General features: G+C 44.1%; 1 protein-coding gene across 4 annotated transcripts in view; it reads right to left on the bottom strand.

Moving 5' to 3' along the window:
• NFE2L2 (nuclear factor, erythroid 2 like 2) overlaps window positions 1–12,633 on the bottom strand; it is a 33,317-nt gene extending 20,684 nt beyond the window's left edge. The window contains exons 1-2 of one of the 4 annotated variants that reach the window (XM_040643485.1): window positions 12,433–12,614; window positions 1,505–1,587 (exon numbers count right to left, since the gene is read on the bottom strand). Coding sequence is in view for 1 of the 4 variants with exons in the window: in XM_040643479.1 (XP_040499413.1) it covers window positions 12,433–12,477 (45 nt within the window). In the remaining 3 variants the exon portion in view is untranslated. Of the gene's footprint in view, window positions 1–1,504; window positions 1,588–11,262; window positions 11,364–11,581; window positions 11,872–12,432 lie in introns of those variants that run through there. The other 3 variants (XM_040643479.1, XM_008687173.2, XM_008687172.2) reach the window with 3 other exon arrangements.
• Window positions 12,634–15,407: the final 2,774 nt, after the last annotated feature.

Genomic DNA, 15,407 nt, shown 5'->3' with positions numbered 1-15,407 from the left:
TCCCTCCAGCAAAGCGGCAATTTCTGGCTCGTTTTCCCTCCCATTCCAGCAAGGGAATGAATACAGTGGCGGATGCTTTCTCTTACAACACAGCAACAGCAGGGTGTGCAAGTTTGAGCACAGGTGCTAAGATGACGGGGCCAACAGAAAGAGGAAACCTCCCCTCCTTTGAAAAGGGGGCTGAAAAAATTCTTAAATGGCTAACAAAGGTGGTACAGACTGGAGTTACCAACACAGATCCTCAGTACATGTCCTGAGCCACCCCCATCCTCCTCTCTGCCTCCAACCCAGCCCTCTTTTGAGATTTTATTTATTTTTGTGACAGAGAGACAGTCAGCGAGAGAGGGAACACAGCAGGGGAGTGGGAGAGGAAGAAGCAGGCTCCCAGCGGAGGAGCCTGATGTGGGGCTCCATCCCGGAACGCCGGGATCACGCCCTGAGCCGAAGGCAGACGCTTAACGACTGCGCCACCCAGGCGCCCCATACCCAGCCCTCTTTTGATTCATGGGCCATAATAGCTTCCTGTCCACGTCCAGCTCATGTGTCTTCCCCTTTCCAAAGACTTTTGTGATTTTGAACTACATAAGTAAAACTTGAAATGCCACACGTGGGCACTGCAGGGCTCTCTACAGTCAGCCCCAAATTAACCTTTCACCCTTCACCCCTAGTGACTCAATCCGTTGTCAGAGCCCAGCTCCCGCCTGCGCCCTTCCTCAGGCTTCCAAAGGAAGCCTGAGCCAAAGAAATCTTACTGACTTAAAAAAAAAATCAAGTTAAAATGCTACCTCCTCCAGGATGTCCTCTCTGAGCACCCCAGCTGGAAATGCCATTTTCTCCTCTCTACTGTCACACAGCACAGCTGTCACACAGCACAGATGGGCTTGTGTGAATACCAAGCTGCTAGAAGGCAGTAACAGGCTCACCCTCACTTTACGGAGCAACTACTATTACGTAAACACTAGGCATGATGCCAGACACCAGAGTTATAAAAATGAGTAAAATACAGTTCCTGCCCTAGAGAAAGTCATATCTTAACCAGAGAGGAAAGAGATGTAAAGTCATTTATGCTCACTGATAATGAAATACGTATAATCCAGGTGTACAAAGAGCAAAAGGATATCAGGAGGAAGGGCCATTTGAAAAGCAAATGTCCTTCAAGGAAGACAACACATTTGCTGCATTATCTTCTAAGAGTAAAACAACTTCAGGCTCTGAAAGTTCCTAAGGTGTGGAAATACCTAATAAATATTTGTGGAATGAGTAAGTATACATTTAGGCTCAGGATTCAGTATTTTAATTGCATACCTAAGGTATCTGGGATCAAAGAATTCTAATTACTTAAATAACAAAGATACTGTGTTTGATATCGGTTATGACCCAACAACTAGTCATAGAAAAATTATTTAATTATTAAAATTATTTCATAGTTACCAATACTTCAAATTATTCCTTGGCTGCTTTACTAAAGTCAACGTATTACACCTTAAAAACTATAAACACTTACCCCTTCAAGTTAACAACAAAATCGATTTTCTGAGGGAATCAACATGACAGTATCTTCAAATATCCATCAAAGAGTCTTGCAACCTGAGTAACACATCAATCAGTCAACATAAATGCTGAGTGTATGTTCTTGGAGGACACCAGTCATGTCCCTCAGACTGACGGTCAAACATGGCAGCCTCACTTTGCCCCCATATTCTAGACTTTTATCAAAGCATCAATCTATTACCATAATATCTTAACCTCTTCAATTATTCTATACTCACGACTCAGACTTTTTCACAAAGTACGGGGTAGAAAAGGTAGTAAAGACCCAGGGAGATATGGTACATGACTTTTAACTTCATCTTGAAAATTTAAAACAATGTTTTTTATCTTTTGAGGACAGGTTCCTTGCAGCTGTAGGCCTGAGAAATGGTCAACATTAGCAGTGACAGTATTACTGTATCAAATGACACTGATCTCTGTGTTAAGTGAACTGGACCACACAATCTACCTGAATAAATGAAATGTACTTGGCCCCTCTGGTTTCTGGAGCTTTCATCACTTTCTCTATCACTCCCGGCGAGTTTAGCATAAAAGGTGTGCATAGGCTGACATCCCTACAAAGAACAAGGGAAATACACACGGAGTGCCCTCTGATCCGCGGTTTTGTTTTCCACCAGTTTCAGTGACCTGCAGTCAACCAAGGTCCAGAAGCAGACGATCCTCTCTTGATGTATCGTCAGAAGGTCAACAGCAGCCGGAGCAAGGCCTGTATCATTCAGTTCATCTCATCACACAGGCATTGTACCATCTCGCATCATCACAAGAAGAGTACAGTATAGTATTTTGAGAGACCATGTTCATAACTTTTATTACATTATATTGTTATAATTGTTCTATTTTATCATGCTGTTGTTAATCTCTTACTGTGCCTAAATGATAAATTAAACTTTGTCCTAGGTATGTAGGCACAGGAAAAAACATAGTATATATACCGTTTAGTACCATCTCAGGTTCAGGCATCCACTGGGTCTTGGAACTTATCCCCACGGATAATGGGGGATTACTGTAATATACTAAGCTTTCCTGGGCACAGTAAAGTCCTAGCTTTGAACCATCTCTGGAAGTCAGCGTACCACAGTGGTTCTGCCGGGGCTGGCACCACCACCAAGGAGCAACTGATATTGGATGGGGATGAGGGAAGGGTTTTCTAGTTGTCACAATGATGCTGAATGTCCTGGGATGTGGGACAGTCCTCCACCCCAAAAAGAAGTCCAGCCCCTATGCCAGTAGCACTCCTGATAAACACTGAGCAAGCTCCTTGAAGTAGGGACACTCCTTAATTAATCTTTGTACAGGAGTGCCTCACTCTTCGGCACCTAACAAAACACCCATAGTCATTAGACAAGAAAAGAAGAAATGGAAGGAAGGAGGAAAACAGGGAAGGGAGAACAGGGATTGTGGGCATTCTAAATCCCTGTTCCGCCATTGTGAGGAACATGACCCTGGACAAGTTACTAAACTCTTTGAACAGGTTTCCTTCGTCTGTAAAATGGAGGTAATGGCCCTTATCACCATAGATTTGTTGTCAAGATCAAGTAAGAGAATATATCCAAGATCTGCTACAGTACTAGCAGGTATTCAGTAAATGGTCGCTTCTTTCCTTTCCTTCCCTATGAAATTGCTAGTTGTCTGTATTCAGATGCCTTGTAACAACAAAAGGCTGATTCTTTTCACAACATTGGGAGTTGGTAAAAGGTGAACTGCAAAGAACGACTCACCCCCCCCCCCATCTCCATTACTATCTTCACCAAAACACACACAAGTGCTGAAGAAAGGGAGATAAGTGAGCTATCTAGGGGAGTCATTTCTACTACCATCCCTTTGGGGGAGAATATTTATCAGGATCAATGAGAAAAGATGTGAGGTTCCCCAGCTCTTAAGATACCCTCCCTCCTTTCTGAACTTCTCCCCAAGTTCAGGACCCAGCGGCCCAAGTCCTTCAGCAACACCAGAAACATCCCTACATGGAATCATTCCTGCCCTGGCATCCCAAGGACACCTCACAGGGGAAGGGAGGCACACAACCTGCCAACAACAGGAATACACCCCCAAACTGGGAACTCCCTGAATGGAGACTACATCCGTCCTCTACAGGAATGTCCAAGATTCCGTTATGACTGAACTGCCCAGTGGTCACATATGTGTACTTGGTTAACTAGAAGGGGCACAGGAGGGGTGCTGGAGGGTGGGAGGGAGAACCCTTCTCTCAGGGCTGCCAGCTCCTGACGCAGTGCGAACTTCCAGAGGGCAGTGGCCTCCTGACGCTTCTCATCTCTGGGTGGTCTGTCCATCACATACAGAATTAATTTCCTATATTAAATTCCCTGCTGGAAATACCTCGTGTGGTTTCTGGTTTTCTAAACTGAACTCTGGACTGTTTCTTAACCTCTCCAAAGAGTTTTCTCAAGAACGACAAAACCTGTATTAATAGGGTTGTTACAAGAATTAAAGGTGATGAGTATAAATAGCATAAGTAAATACTCGAAAATGCTTTCCCTTTCCTCACATGGAGAATCTAACTGCAGGCTGCATGCTGAAGAACAAATCTAAGTATTAAAGATTCCTTCAGGTAAAAATTCCAGGTCCATCTGAAGCCTTCCTCAGGAAGAGTCCAAAAGGTCTGTATTCCTCCTGGGTTCATTAAAAGAAATCCCTTAAGCTACTGTTCTTTTTCCTCCCAAACTCTCTCCCTTTCATGATAGAACCTTTTTCCCAAGTCAAACAGAACCTGGAATTTCCCTCCTCAGAGTCATCATCCTACTCTCAATCCACTGCCCCCAAGGATTCTCCCAAACATGCAGCCTGGTGGTAAAGAATTTTCTGGCAGAGGGTGAGCCTGTCGCTGGAGGAGAAGAAAGGAGCCTGAATTCACAGAATGGCTCTTATTCTTGGTGCTGGTCTCAGCCAGGGAACCAGCAGCAGAACATATGGGCCACAGCTAGCACAAAGTGAACCAGCCCTGTCCCTGTCCTTTGGGGTTGGTTTCTCAATGTATATTTTAATTATGGTTCACTGAGAATTACCAAGGACAAAAACAACTTCTTGGGGCACCTGGGTGGCATGGATGGTTAAGCGGCTTGCCTTCGGCTCAGGTCATGGTTCCCAGGTCCTAGGATCGAGCCCCATGTCCATGTCCACTTCCAGCTCAGTGGGGAGCCTGCTTCTCCCTGCCTCTCCCCCCTGCTTGTGCTCTGTCTCTGTGTGTCTCTCTCAAATGAATAAGTAAAATCTTAAAAAAAAAAAAAAAAAAAAAAACTTCAAAAATTGCCAATTTTCCCTACTGCAATTAAAAAAATACAGTTTTTATTTTGGGTGGTTTTCATTACCAGGGTTTTAACCTTAATTTCTTTTTTTCCTACGTCAAAAAATTCAGGGCTCTTCAACACTCTAGACACAGCAGCATGACTCCCCGGATCCAATACTATAAAATAAAGCAGCAAAAAGGACCGGTTCTTTAGTCAGCCCTCAAGCTCCTACAGAACCAACAGCGCGGTTCCACCGTGCGCCATACCTCTGTTCCAATTCTGTTCATAGAAAGCAACAACACACCATAACCATCTCCCCCGGATTCTAATTCCTCGGACTGGAACAGGCTGGGTTCCACATGCGTGTGCATTATTATTTTGTGCTGAAGCAGAGCAGACAAAAGGCTATCAAGTCTGGAGTAAAGCAAAATTCCGTACCCTTTATCAGCAGGCCACCCACAGGGCAGTCAATTTGCCCCCACCTCTTACACAGAGGGGTGTGTGTGGGGGGGGAGATGGGAACTAATCCACCCTGCATGACGGCTACATTCTGGCAAAGAAGGAAAAAGGCACGTAATGGGAGAAGTAATTCTTTGAAATACAAGTATGCGTTGCAATAACCTAAACGTTCACATTGAAATCTTTCTGTTTAAAGGTACTTTTAACATTCATTACATCCATCACTCAGTACAAAATTCTTAAGAATAAAAGAATAAGATACTGTTTTTTAAATATTAAAAGAACGGGTTAAAAGAATTTCGAACTACTGATGACTAGTGTGAGAAAAGCAGCAGCTTCCCAAGAGGTGACTAACGGTACCCCTCCCACGACAGATGGTGGGGAAAGGCTGGAGATGGGCTGCAAAAGTTCTGCCCGGCTACACTACGGAGAGGCCAAGGCTGGAGCGGGGTGCCTGCTCCCTTCTGGGCCTGTTCCCATCCTGTCTGCTAAGCCAGCTTCAGAAGGCCTGAACCACACCTTCAAGTCTCTTGAGTGGTACTGCTGTGCCGTACAAAACCCGCACACTCGCAAATCATTCAGAAATTAGGCTCAGTTTCCAAAGATGTACACCAGAAAGCCATTCAGATAAGTACAAATGGCAGCCACTGAGGTCAGAATATAAAGGAGACTTCACCAGGCAGATTACAGGGAGTCAAAAAATGAACTGCTAAAAACGCCTTATAGATTTAAGGTTTTCGTTCTTTTTAAATAGGATAATGAGGCAGAGGAATACAGAGCAAAGAACTTCCCAGAGTAAGGCCAAGTCTGTCCTGGTCTCCAGGCTCTCCAACACCTCGCCCAAGCACTCTGTCCTCAATGCCTTTTCTATACTATCTCAAATAATCCAGGTGGCACGTTCTCACAGGTCACATTCCTGACAAAACACAGAAAAATTCTGACCCACTTGGAGAAAACGTTTTGATAACAAAATTATCACCCAAATCAACTTAAAGAGCTTAAAGAGCTCAAGTTATATGTACTGAATTTCAAACATTTTGCCAGGCACCTTAAAACGGTTCCCAGATTTAGGTGTTAACCTTAGGATGTGAAGATCAGTGATCAAATACAAAACCACTTCTTTTCATGATTTCAGACAGACATCCTAAAACCATACCTTCGAGGGGTACCAAGCACTGAGCTAGGTGCCCTTTCCAGAAGCTTAAAAAAAAAAAAAAGAAAAACTGTTGCCTGGGTCCCACCACCATGGACTTTGATTTAATGAGGGATATGACCTGGATGCCGGTATTTTAAAATACTGACGGTGATTCTTCTAGACAACAAAGTTTAAGAACCGTTGCTGCAGGGAACAAAAAGAAATACATAAAGTAGAAACAAACCAAATGCCTATCAACTGATGAGAAGATAAATTACCATACAGTGGAACAGTACTGGCAAGAGAAAGACTGAAGTCCTGTGCTACCCCCATGGTCAAACCTTATAAACACTACATCAAACGAAAGAAGCCCATCACACAAAATCGCGTACAGTATGATTTCATTTATATGAAATATCCAGAATAGACAACTCCACAGAGACGGAGAATGGATGAGTGGTTACCAGAGACTAAGGGAGTTGAAGGGAAATGGGGAGTTATGCTAGTGAATACAGGCTTTCTTCCTGGGGTAATGGAAATGCTCTAAAATTGTGATGATGATGGCTGCAAGTACACTAAGTCACCGAACTGTCTGTTTTAAATGGGTGCACTGTATGGTATGTGAATGCTATCTCATAAAGCTGTTTTTTTTTTTTTTTTAAAAAGGACAGAAACATAAATTCTATGCCCAGCTTCCAACGAATTTACAATCTAGTTGTACAGGGGAACAAAAGATACACAGTCAAGACAAGTATCAGAGTAAAAGCAATTTAATAAAATTGCTAATGCAGAAAATAAAAACTCAAGTTCAAAAGAAGTCTTCAAAGTCAAAATGATCCTATTTTTTCTTTTCTTACACAATCATTCTTCTCTTATTTAAAAAAAAAAGCAATGGAGGGCGCAGATCTGGCCAGTATGCTGTTACTACAGGCCTCAGAGTCCCCATTTCCGAGCCTGTGAGAAAGGAGTGACTACTTAGCATTGCCAAGGAATTTTTTTTAATCCTCCAGAACACAGGCTCTTGAGGGATTATAATGAGTCTCAAGAGTCAGTTATCAACAGGACCAGTGAAAGATGGACGTGGTGCTCTAAATCCTTCTTAGGGCCTGGATTTGTCTTTACCACCAGAGTTTGGGCCAAATAAATTCACATGCTTATACACACAGAAACTCTCCCATATGAGGCTTTATAATACACAGGTATTAAAGGCCACGTGCAATAAAGTTGACTGGTTAAAAGTGCCTCCTATGCTCAGAGTTCCTAAAATTCTTCTTCTTTTCTCTTAATTTCTACACCCAACGTGGGGCTCAAACTCATGACCCTGAGATCCAGAGTTGTATGCTCTACCGACTGAACCAGCCAGATGACCCACTCCTAAAATTCTTAAAAGTTGAATAGTGTTTATTGTGGCCAGGGCTGACACACAGAAAACTCCCAACTTCAGGCAGAATGGAATTTTCTTTAGTAGTCCTGGTTTTTCGAGGGGGTGTCCGTGTGTGGGGGAGGTTAGTACACGAATACCATTGTTTTTTCCTAACACCGTTTGGGAACGTAAATATTATACACTTGAATGTATTTTTGCTTTTGTTTCTAGAAAACATACCATTATCAACTGAGCAATTGAAAAGCCTTGGTCTGTATCTTAGAGCCTTTTACAGAAACATTTGTTGGAGCATATTTAAAAGCAAGTGGCAATGAAATTTTAGTAACTCCTAGAAATCATGTATCAAAATATAAATTATTTTCTCTATGTTATAGTAAATTTAAAACAAACATACAGCCAAAGGTGAAGGAGGCAGGCCAAACACTGCATTTAGTAAACCTGTCTTCCTATACCACGGTGTGCAACAGATTTCCGCAAACCTTCAGTGACTGGACCAGGCATTTAAATGCCCTGGGTTTACCCAGACCAACTTCCAGGCAGATCATCAACTGGATGGCAGCATGCTTAATTAGACAAATAAGACAATAATTCTGAAGATGACTTGTTTAACAATAAAGACTAAGAAATAACATATTTAATTTTGAAATGTACTGTACTCAAAATCCTAAGTAAGCTTCAACAAGATAGATTTGAGCTCTTATGCTTGCTTCAATTCAGAAATGCCCCAAATAGGAGATTAGTGTTTAATTTGGGCCAGCAGGTATCTCCTGGCCATTTTCCACTCAAATTCTCCCCATTTTACCCACTGACCTTTAACCTGGCTTAACCCAGTCTTTCCCACTCTTCACCATATTACATATCTTCACTATCAAATTTATTTTTTACTACTACGTCAAAACAAAAAAAGCCAATGCAACAGGAGAATGTACCAACTAACAAGGCAAATAAAGGTAAACAAAGATTCCAATAGCTAACAGATTTAGTGAAGAAAAAGGAAAATGGTCCCTGAAAAATGTAATGCCCTAACCCCAATCCTAACCCAACCCTAACCCTAATCTGGAACACTGCCAAAATCCCAGGATTTTTAAAAGTACTATTATATTAAGAAATGATCCAGGGGTGCCTGGCTGGTTCAGTCAACAGAGCATGCAACTCTCGATCTTGGGGTTGAGTTTGAATCCCACGTTGAGTACGGAGATTACTTAAAAATAAAATCTAAAAAAAAAAAAAAAAAAAAAAGATCCTGCCTCTCTAAATTAAACCCCTCTAGGTCTCTGTGTCTTCCTTAAAAGGCCTCCATGCAGTAATTCCATTGACAGGTTGTATTTACTCTCCCTGTATTTAAGAAGGTCCACCTCCCCCAATACACACATAGTTACTGAATTTCTTGTTAAAGGGAAAAGGTGCAGAGATCAATCTTTTTAATTCCTGCCTCTCCTTCCCTGAGTTTTTCTCAATTAATCCATTTTTAAATAAAGTATGAGCTTTTCCTTCTGTTTAAAGTTTAAGTAGTCTTGATCTAGTTTGGAGGTGGTGATTAAAAGCCACTGGAGTCAGACTATCTAGGTCTGATTCCCATCTCTACCACTCGAGTTGGGGCATCACAGGTGCCTGGTTGGCTCAGTCAGTGGAGCGTGTGACTCTTGATTTCGGGATCTTGAGCTTGAGCCCCACGCTGGGTGCAGAGATTACTTAAATAGATGAATTAATTTAAAAAAATAGTTGAGGCACTTTAAGCAGGACTCTTGGCTTCTTTTCTCCCCCTGGAAACTTGAGATAATAGTATTTCCCGTGCGGTTATAGGGTGGAATTATGCATGTGAAGCAATTATTGCAGTGCCTGGCACGCAAGGAAATACCCAATAACTCCTCTATTACCATCTTAGTGCCAAATTCTTCCTGCACTCAAGGGTTTGCACTGAAAAATTAACCCCAGACCAAGGAAAAATTAAAGAGAAAATATTTATGCAAAATCCCCTTTAAATTATGTTCAGCCAGTAGGGAGGCAATTCTCAGAAAAACGTGCTTACAGTCCACAGAGGGGTCCTTTTCTATGTAGCTCTGAAGGATATTTCATCCTGAATAAAAATAAATATTAAGAAAAAGAGTGTATTTGGCTTTCAATTCATCCTGGTAATCTTAAAGACAGGATTTCTTTTTTCCAGCATTGTTTATAAAAACCCAAGTTAACAAGAAAGACTCCAAAATGGCCCAAGTTATTTTTAATGCAGAAAGTCTATTGTGAATTGTATATTTATTCTCCGACACGCGGCTTCCATAATCTCTCAAGTCTGAAAAGTCGTATCTAAAAAGTCAAGCTGTTCTCTGTTCATTCAGATGACAGACCTTATTTTTCTTTTTAAAAATAATCTTATCAGTCTAGTCCAAGATCAACTCCAAGACCCCCTTGGAAAGGGTAATGGATGGTTCCTTCCACCTAACGGAACTACAGAATCTAAGGCTCTCCTTACTACCCTGTTTATCAACATCTCCTCCCCACGCAGATGAAAACTGTATCCTAGTACCATCTCACACCTGGAATTTCTTTGACAAAGGTCCGAATCCATTTTTGATTCTGTTGAAATCTTTCCAGAATACCAACAACTATTTAAGATGAATCACAGTTACAGACATGAAACTGATTCCAAATTTTACTCCATTTTCTTTTTTCATAGTATTCAGATATGAAAATTGTGTCTGATTAAAGGTGGAAAGGTAGTTAAATGAAACTGAAAATTCACATTTAAAAGAGAAAGCAATACACATGCTTTATGAGCTTTTGTATGTATGGAACGTTAAATTACACAGTCCTTACTGTTATTTAAAAATAATAGAGAGCTCTAGGCTACAATTTAGAAAAACAAAAGGCCATTAGCCTCTTATATCCTTTGATCATAAAGATTATAAATGTCTATCCGGCTATATGAATTACTGTTGAATAGCAGCTAAATTGAAAAGCACAATTTACCTCATACTAGTGGGAACTGGGGGAATATGATCCTAATCATTACTGGGAGAAAGTTCAAGGCAAACAGTTTTAAACAACAAAAAAGCACAATTAATAAATTATCAATAACTTAAAATCTTACTTTAAATCTTCAAGATTAGTCTAAAACTTCACACTTAAGAATATAAACATATGCTTTTACTGTACTTATTACGTTACACATTTCCTTGAACCAAATATTTTTTCCTAAGAACCCAATTACCAAAAAAGTTGGAAACAGAAGTATCTACTCCTTTAAACGTCCCTACAAAGTATGAACAGAAACGTTTCACTTTTATAACGATTTACAAAACTTGTTAGCAAAACATTAAGAAACAGAAGTGTTCCTCCCTCCGCCCTAGCAAAAGAAGAAACATGCTATGAAATCGAGGCAAATTCTTAAACAGAAAAAGAAAAACTGTATAAAGCACCCAAGGAAGAAATAGCGTATGACAGAAAGCCTAAAATCAACAGAAATTCTAATCTACACTCGAAACTCTTACCCTTGACAGCACAGAACAGAATATCCTGCTTTACACATTTTGGAACTGCAATTCTGAAACGTTAAATCCAAAGACAAAGCCGCCCTGGGGAAAATAACAATTGCGCAACAGATCAACAGCTCCAACTTGTCCCTTGGCCCCGGCGCGGCAAGGTTTGCACGCTAGGAAGCAGGAAAGGGCCAACCAAGGGCCGCCGTGACAGCCAACCGGCCACTGTCATGGAGGCCGAATCCGCGCACGCCCCGAGGCACCGCGCGGGGATCGAGAAGCTGGGGCGCGGCGGCGTCCCACCTCAGTCAGCGGCCTCGCCCGCACTTACCTGCCGGTTGCCAGAGGCTGACCTTGCATCTCCGAGCCCGAATCTTTCTCACTACGCGAGCAAGCGCGCAGGTCCGTTTGGACTGCCGCACGTCGGGGCACCGGAGCGCGCTGAGCACTTCGCGACCTCTTCCCTCCCCCAGCCTGGGGGCTGGGCTTTCTCGCCAAGCTGCCTAGCAGCTATCCGACGGAGGGACTGACTGATTACTTCGCAACGGAGCGCCCTTAGACGGTCCAGCGGGGTGGGCGCGCAGCGCCACAGTCGGCGCCCACGGAGTCCGTGGATGGGGGAGGTGGCAGAGCAGGGGCTTCGGGTCCCAGTTCGGAGGAGACCTCAACTCCCCCGAGAGCGGCCCCGTGACTAGGCACATTTTTGCCGGCTCCGAGGCGGAGGAGCAGCGCAGCCCCGGAAGGGCCGGGCCGCGCCGGCTCAGACCGCCAGCGTCCGCCCCCTCCTCCTGCCCTGCCACCTCTGGGCCGCTCAAACTCCGGGGCCCAGCTGGGGCTCCCGAGTCCCAGCTCCGGAAGCTGGGGACGCGGCTACAGAGGCCCCTTCGCCCTACGCACGCGAACGTAGCCTCCAGACCTCCACCCAGTTGCCCTCGGAGGCCGCACCCCCTACTCTCCCTCTTGCCCCTTGGGTCCTCGCGGCCCTCTCGAGTTCTCGCTCGCTCCCCCTCCCCGCCCGGGCGCGGCGCAAGCGCAGCGGCTCTAGTGTGCGGCCGCTGCAGTCTGGACTCCGGCCGTAGACGGGAGAAGCCGGCTGCGGCTGTTCCCGCCCGGTCCGCGGCTCCCTCGCACCCCTACCCCTGTCCTGGGACCACCGCGGGGCTCCAAGGGTCGGGGCAGCACCTGCTGGGACGGCAGTCCGGGCGGCGGCAGCTCCAAATCCATCATGATGAGCTGGGGATCTGCTCTGGCGCTCCCCGACGGCGGCCCTGTCCCAGCTGCCGAGGCGCGGCGCGGACCCGGCTGCGGAGGCGGTGGCGGTGGCTCCTCCGGACTCCCCGGCACTCGCTACTCCGCAACACCGCCCGAGTGGCCAGCCGGGCTGTTGCCCCGCTCCGCCTCCCGCCCCCCGAGGGCGGGGCAAGAGCCCGGGCCCTTCCTTCCCGGGCAGGCGACGCGGGCCCAGCTTCCGAAAATCCCCCACCCCCGCTCCAGCTGACGCAAGAAGCTCGGTGGCCGCGGGCGGGGGTCCCAGTGGGCGGCCGTGGGCTGGGGAGCCGCGTGCCCGGAGGAGGGCTGCATTAGCCCCCCGCTCCCTGAGCTAACCTCCCCCCCAACCCCGCAAATAAAACCTACGCTCTCGGCCCGCGAGATTAAGAGTTGTTTGCCGAAGGTCGCTCGGGTTCGGGCGCTTTGAAACAGTTTAAACAGTTGGAACAAACACGCCTGGAGACCCGGCAGAGGCGCGGGTATCGGAGCTGCGCCTCCCTGATTTGGAGTTGCAGAACCTTGCCCTGCTTTATCTCGCTCCACCGCTCGAGAGTGGCGCCAGCCCTGGGGGAGGGGGCTAAAAGTTTGGACCCAGGCCCTGCGCAAGGCGAACTGCCCTCTCGTCCTCCGTCCCCTCCGGGGCCAGAGCCAGCGGGACTTGCCCAGGGCAGATGTGGACCGCGCGGGGAGCTCGTGCTCGCAGTCACCCTGAACGCCCTCCGCTTACTCCCCCCGCGCTGGCACTCTCACTAGGCCCAGATCGTCAAGGGCAAACGGGGAGGTCTCTTTTGGTCGGGAGAGTGGTCAGTATTGCCCAGCAAGAGTTTTCTCTTCCACTAGAGCGCACACACAACATCACAGATGGCGTCTTTTAACACTGCAATACTACAACGTGCCATAATCTTTACAAGTTTCTTTTTCCGTACCCAGCGTATAATTTGAAAAATAAGAATAAAAAAAAGACCAAGTTATAAAATAGTTTGTGTAGTATGGACCCATCTTTGTAAAAACATGTGGTGTCTAGGAAAAGAATTGAAAGTTGTTCACCAAAATAGTAGTTGTAACATCACGAATATTTTTTACCTTCCTCGTTGTTATTTTAAGCATATTTTAAATCTACAATGAACATGTGTTACGTTTTACATTAAAAGCGATTATTTAAAAAGTAATCATTGTCCACAAAAAATTTCAAGTACTTGAAAGCAGGAATATTGCGAATCTTTTTAAGAGAGAAGAGATAAATGGTTTTGTTCTGTTTTCTCTTATGCATTAACAATCTTTCTAACTCTTTAAGAATCCTTGTTTTTAGTTTCTGGTTTCTTGGAATTATGCAAAGCCAGGTGAAGTAGTGTTGGCAGAAGTTTTACTATTTCATTCAAGAACCTGCCGGGGCGGGAGGGGGGTGTGGGCTGACTATTGCAGATCAACGCCCAAAAAAACTGCAAAGAACTTACTTCTCTTGATTGCATAATTTGACACTCCCAGGATTTATCTGTAAATTTATATGTTCAAATATTCCTTGAGGTAAGTGAAGCCTAAATTAATTGCTTGTAATTGAAGCAAACTTCTTCAACTTGAATTAAACCTTTTCAGCTGTTCTTTGAAAAGCCTGCAAAATGATCAAGCTTAGGAGCAATTATTTACAATGAACCTGACATGAAACATGCAGAGACATAATGAAAAGACATTTCTACGTCAAAGAAGGGCACAGGAGTATATTGTTTAACAATTCAAGTTACTTATTAAAACTACTACATGGGAGAAAGTAGACAATGAACCCAGAAGGTAGGAGATACCAAAGTCATATATGACACGGTTGCTGTCCTCAAGAAGTTTATAAAGAGTTTGGAATTTCCTTGTTAAGCAACAAATTTCCATTGAGTTTAATGAATGAAATAACCTTTATTTTTCAAAACTGCAATTGCTGGGAGTGTATTATTTTAGGCACCTCCAGAGTACATATTTCCAAAGGGAGGAGAATAATATGATAACAGTCTAAACATGTTAAAGAAAATAAACATTAATGAAAGCTGCTTGGTGTTAAATGGTGGTTCCGCACCAGGAAAGGGAACCCTAGTCTCAGACTGTCAAAGAGGTTCCCAGTCTTTGCAGACACTGAAATGACATCTTCATGTGAGAACCTGGACCCTTCCTTGCCCTATAAACTTACCTATTGTGCTGTGGGGGCACAGATATTATTCGTTTTGAGAAGCTCCAGAGGAACAGGAAAGAGGATGCTGGTTTTCTTCTGTCCTGGTGCCATGGGAATCTTTACCGCCAGCTCTCCTAGCTACTAGTTAATTTTTTCCCTCAATTTGTTTCACATGCTACTAACCCTTGCACATTTCCACTGATATCTGAATTCTGTGCTGTTTTTGGAAAGACAACCCACCATATATGCTTTAAATGTTTCAGAATTATAATACTTTGTTCTATAGTTATAAAAAAATAAGCATCATCAATCATCAATTAAGTCTTCTGAGTACACAAAGTTTGGATAGTGGTGATGCAGTGACCCATTTATTTCACCTTCTCTTTGATCTGATCTGCCAAGTTTGCAAGGCTATGAAAGCACCTATTGCTTTAAAATCCTTTATCACCTTGAGGCTCCTTCCCTCTTCTTTTTAATTGTACTCCATGTTTGAGCCAGAAAATATCCAGACTCTTTTGGAATTATAGTCGAAATTCTAAATTTGTCCAGCATACAGTTAGAGAATATTGCGTAACAAGTTTCCAAAAATGGCACCCCGTGAACCACCCCCCCATGTTGATGTGCTCGTATAGCCCCCCACATTGAATCAAGGCTGGCCCTAAGTTGCTTTAACTTATGGAAAGAGGCTGAAACTGATACTATGCCAGGTCTCTGCCTAAGCCTTAAAAAGTCCTGA

The sequence above is a fragment of the Ursus maritimus genome, unplaced genomic scaffold (genome assembly GCF_017311325.1).
Source record: "Ursus maritimus isolate PB19 unplaced genomic scaffold, ASM1731132v1 scaffold_1, whole genome shotgun sequence".
Taxonomy (NCBI): domain Eukaryota; kingdom Metazoa; phylum Chordata; class Mammalia; order Carnivora; family Ursidae; genus Ursus; species Ursus maritimus.
This window is presented reverse-complemented; position numbering and strand designations above follow the sequence as displayed.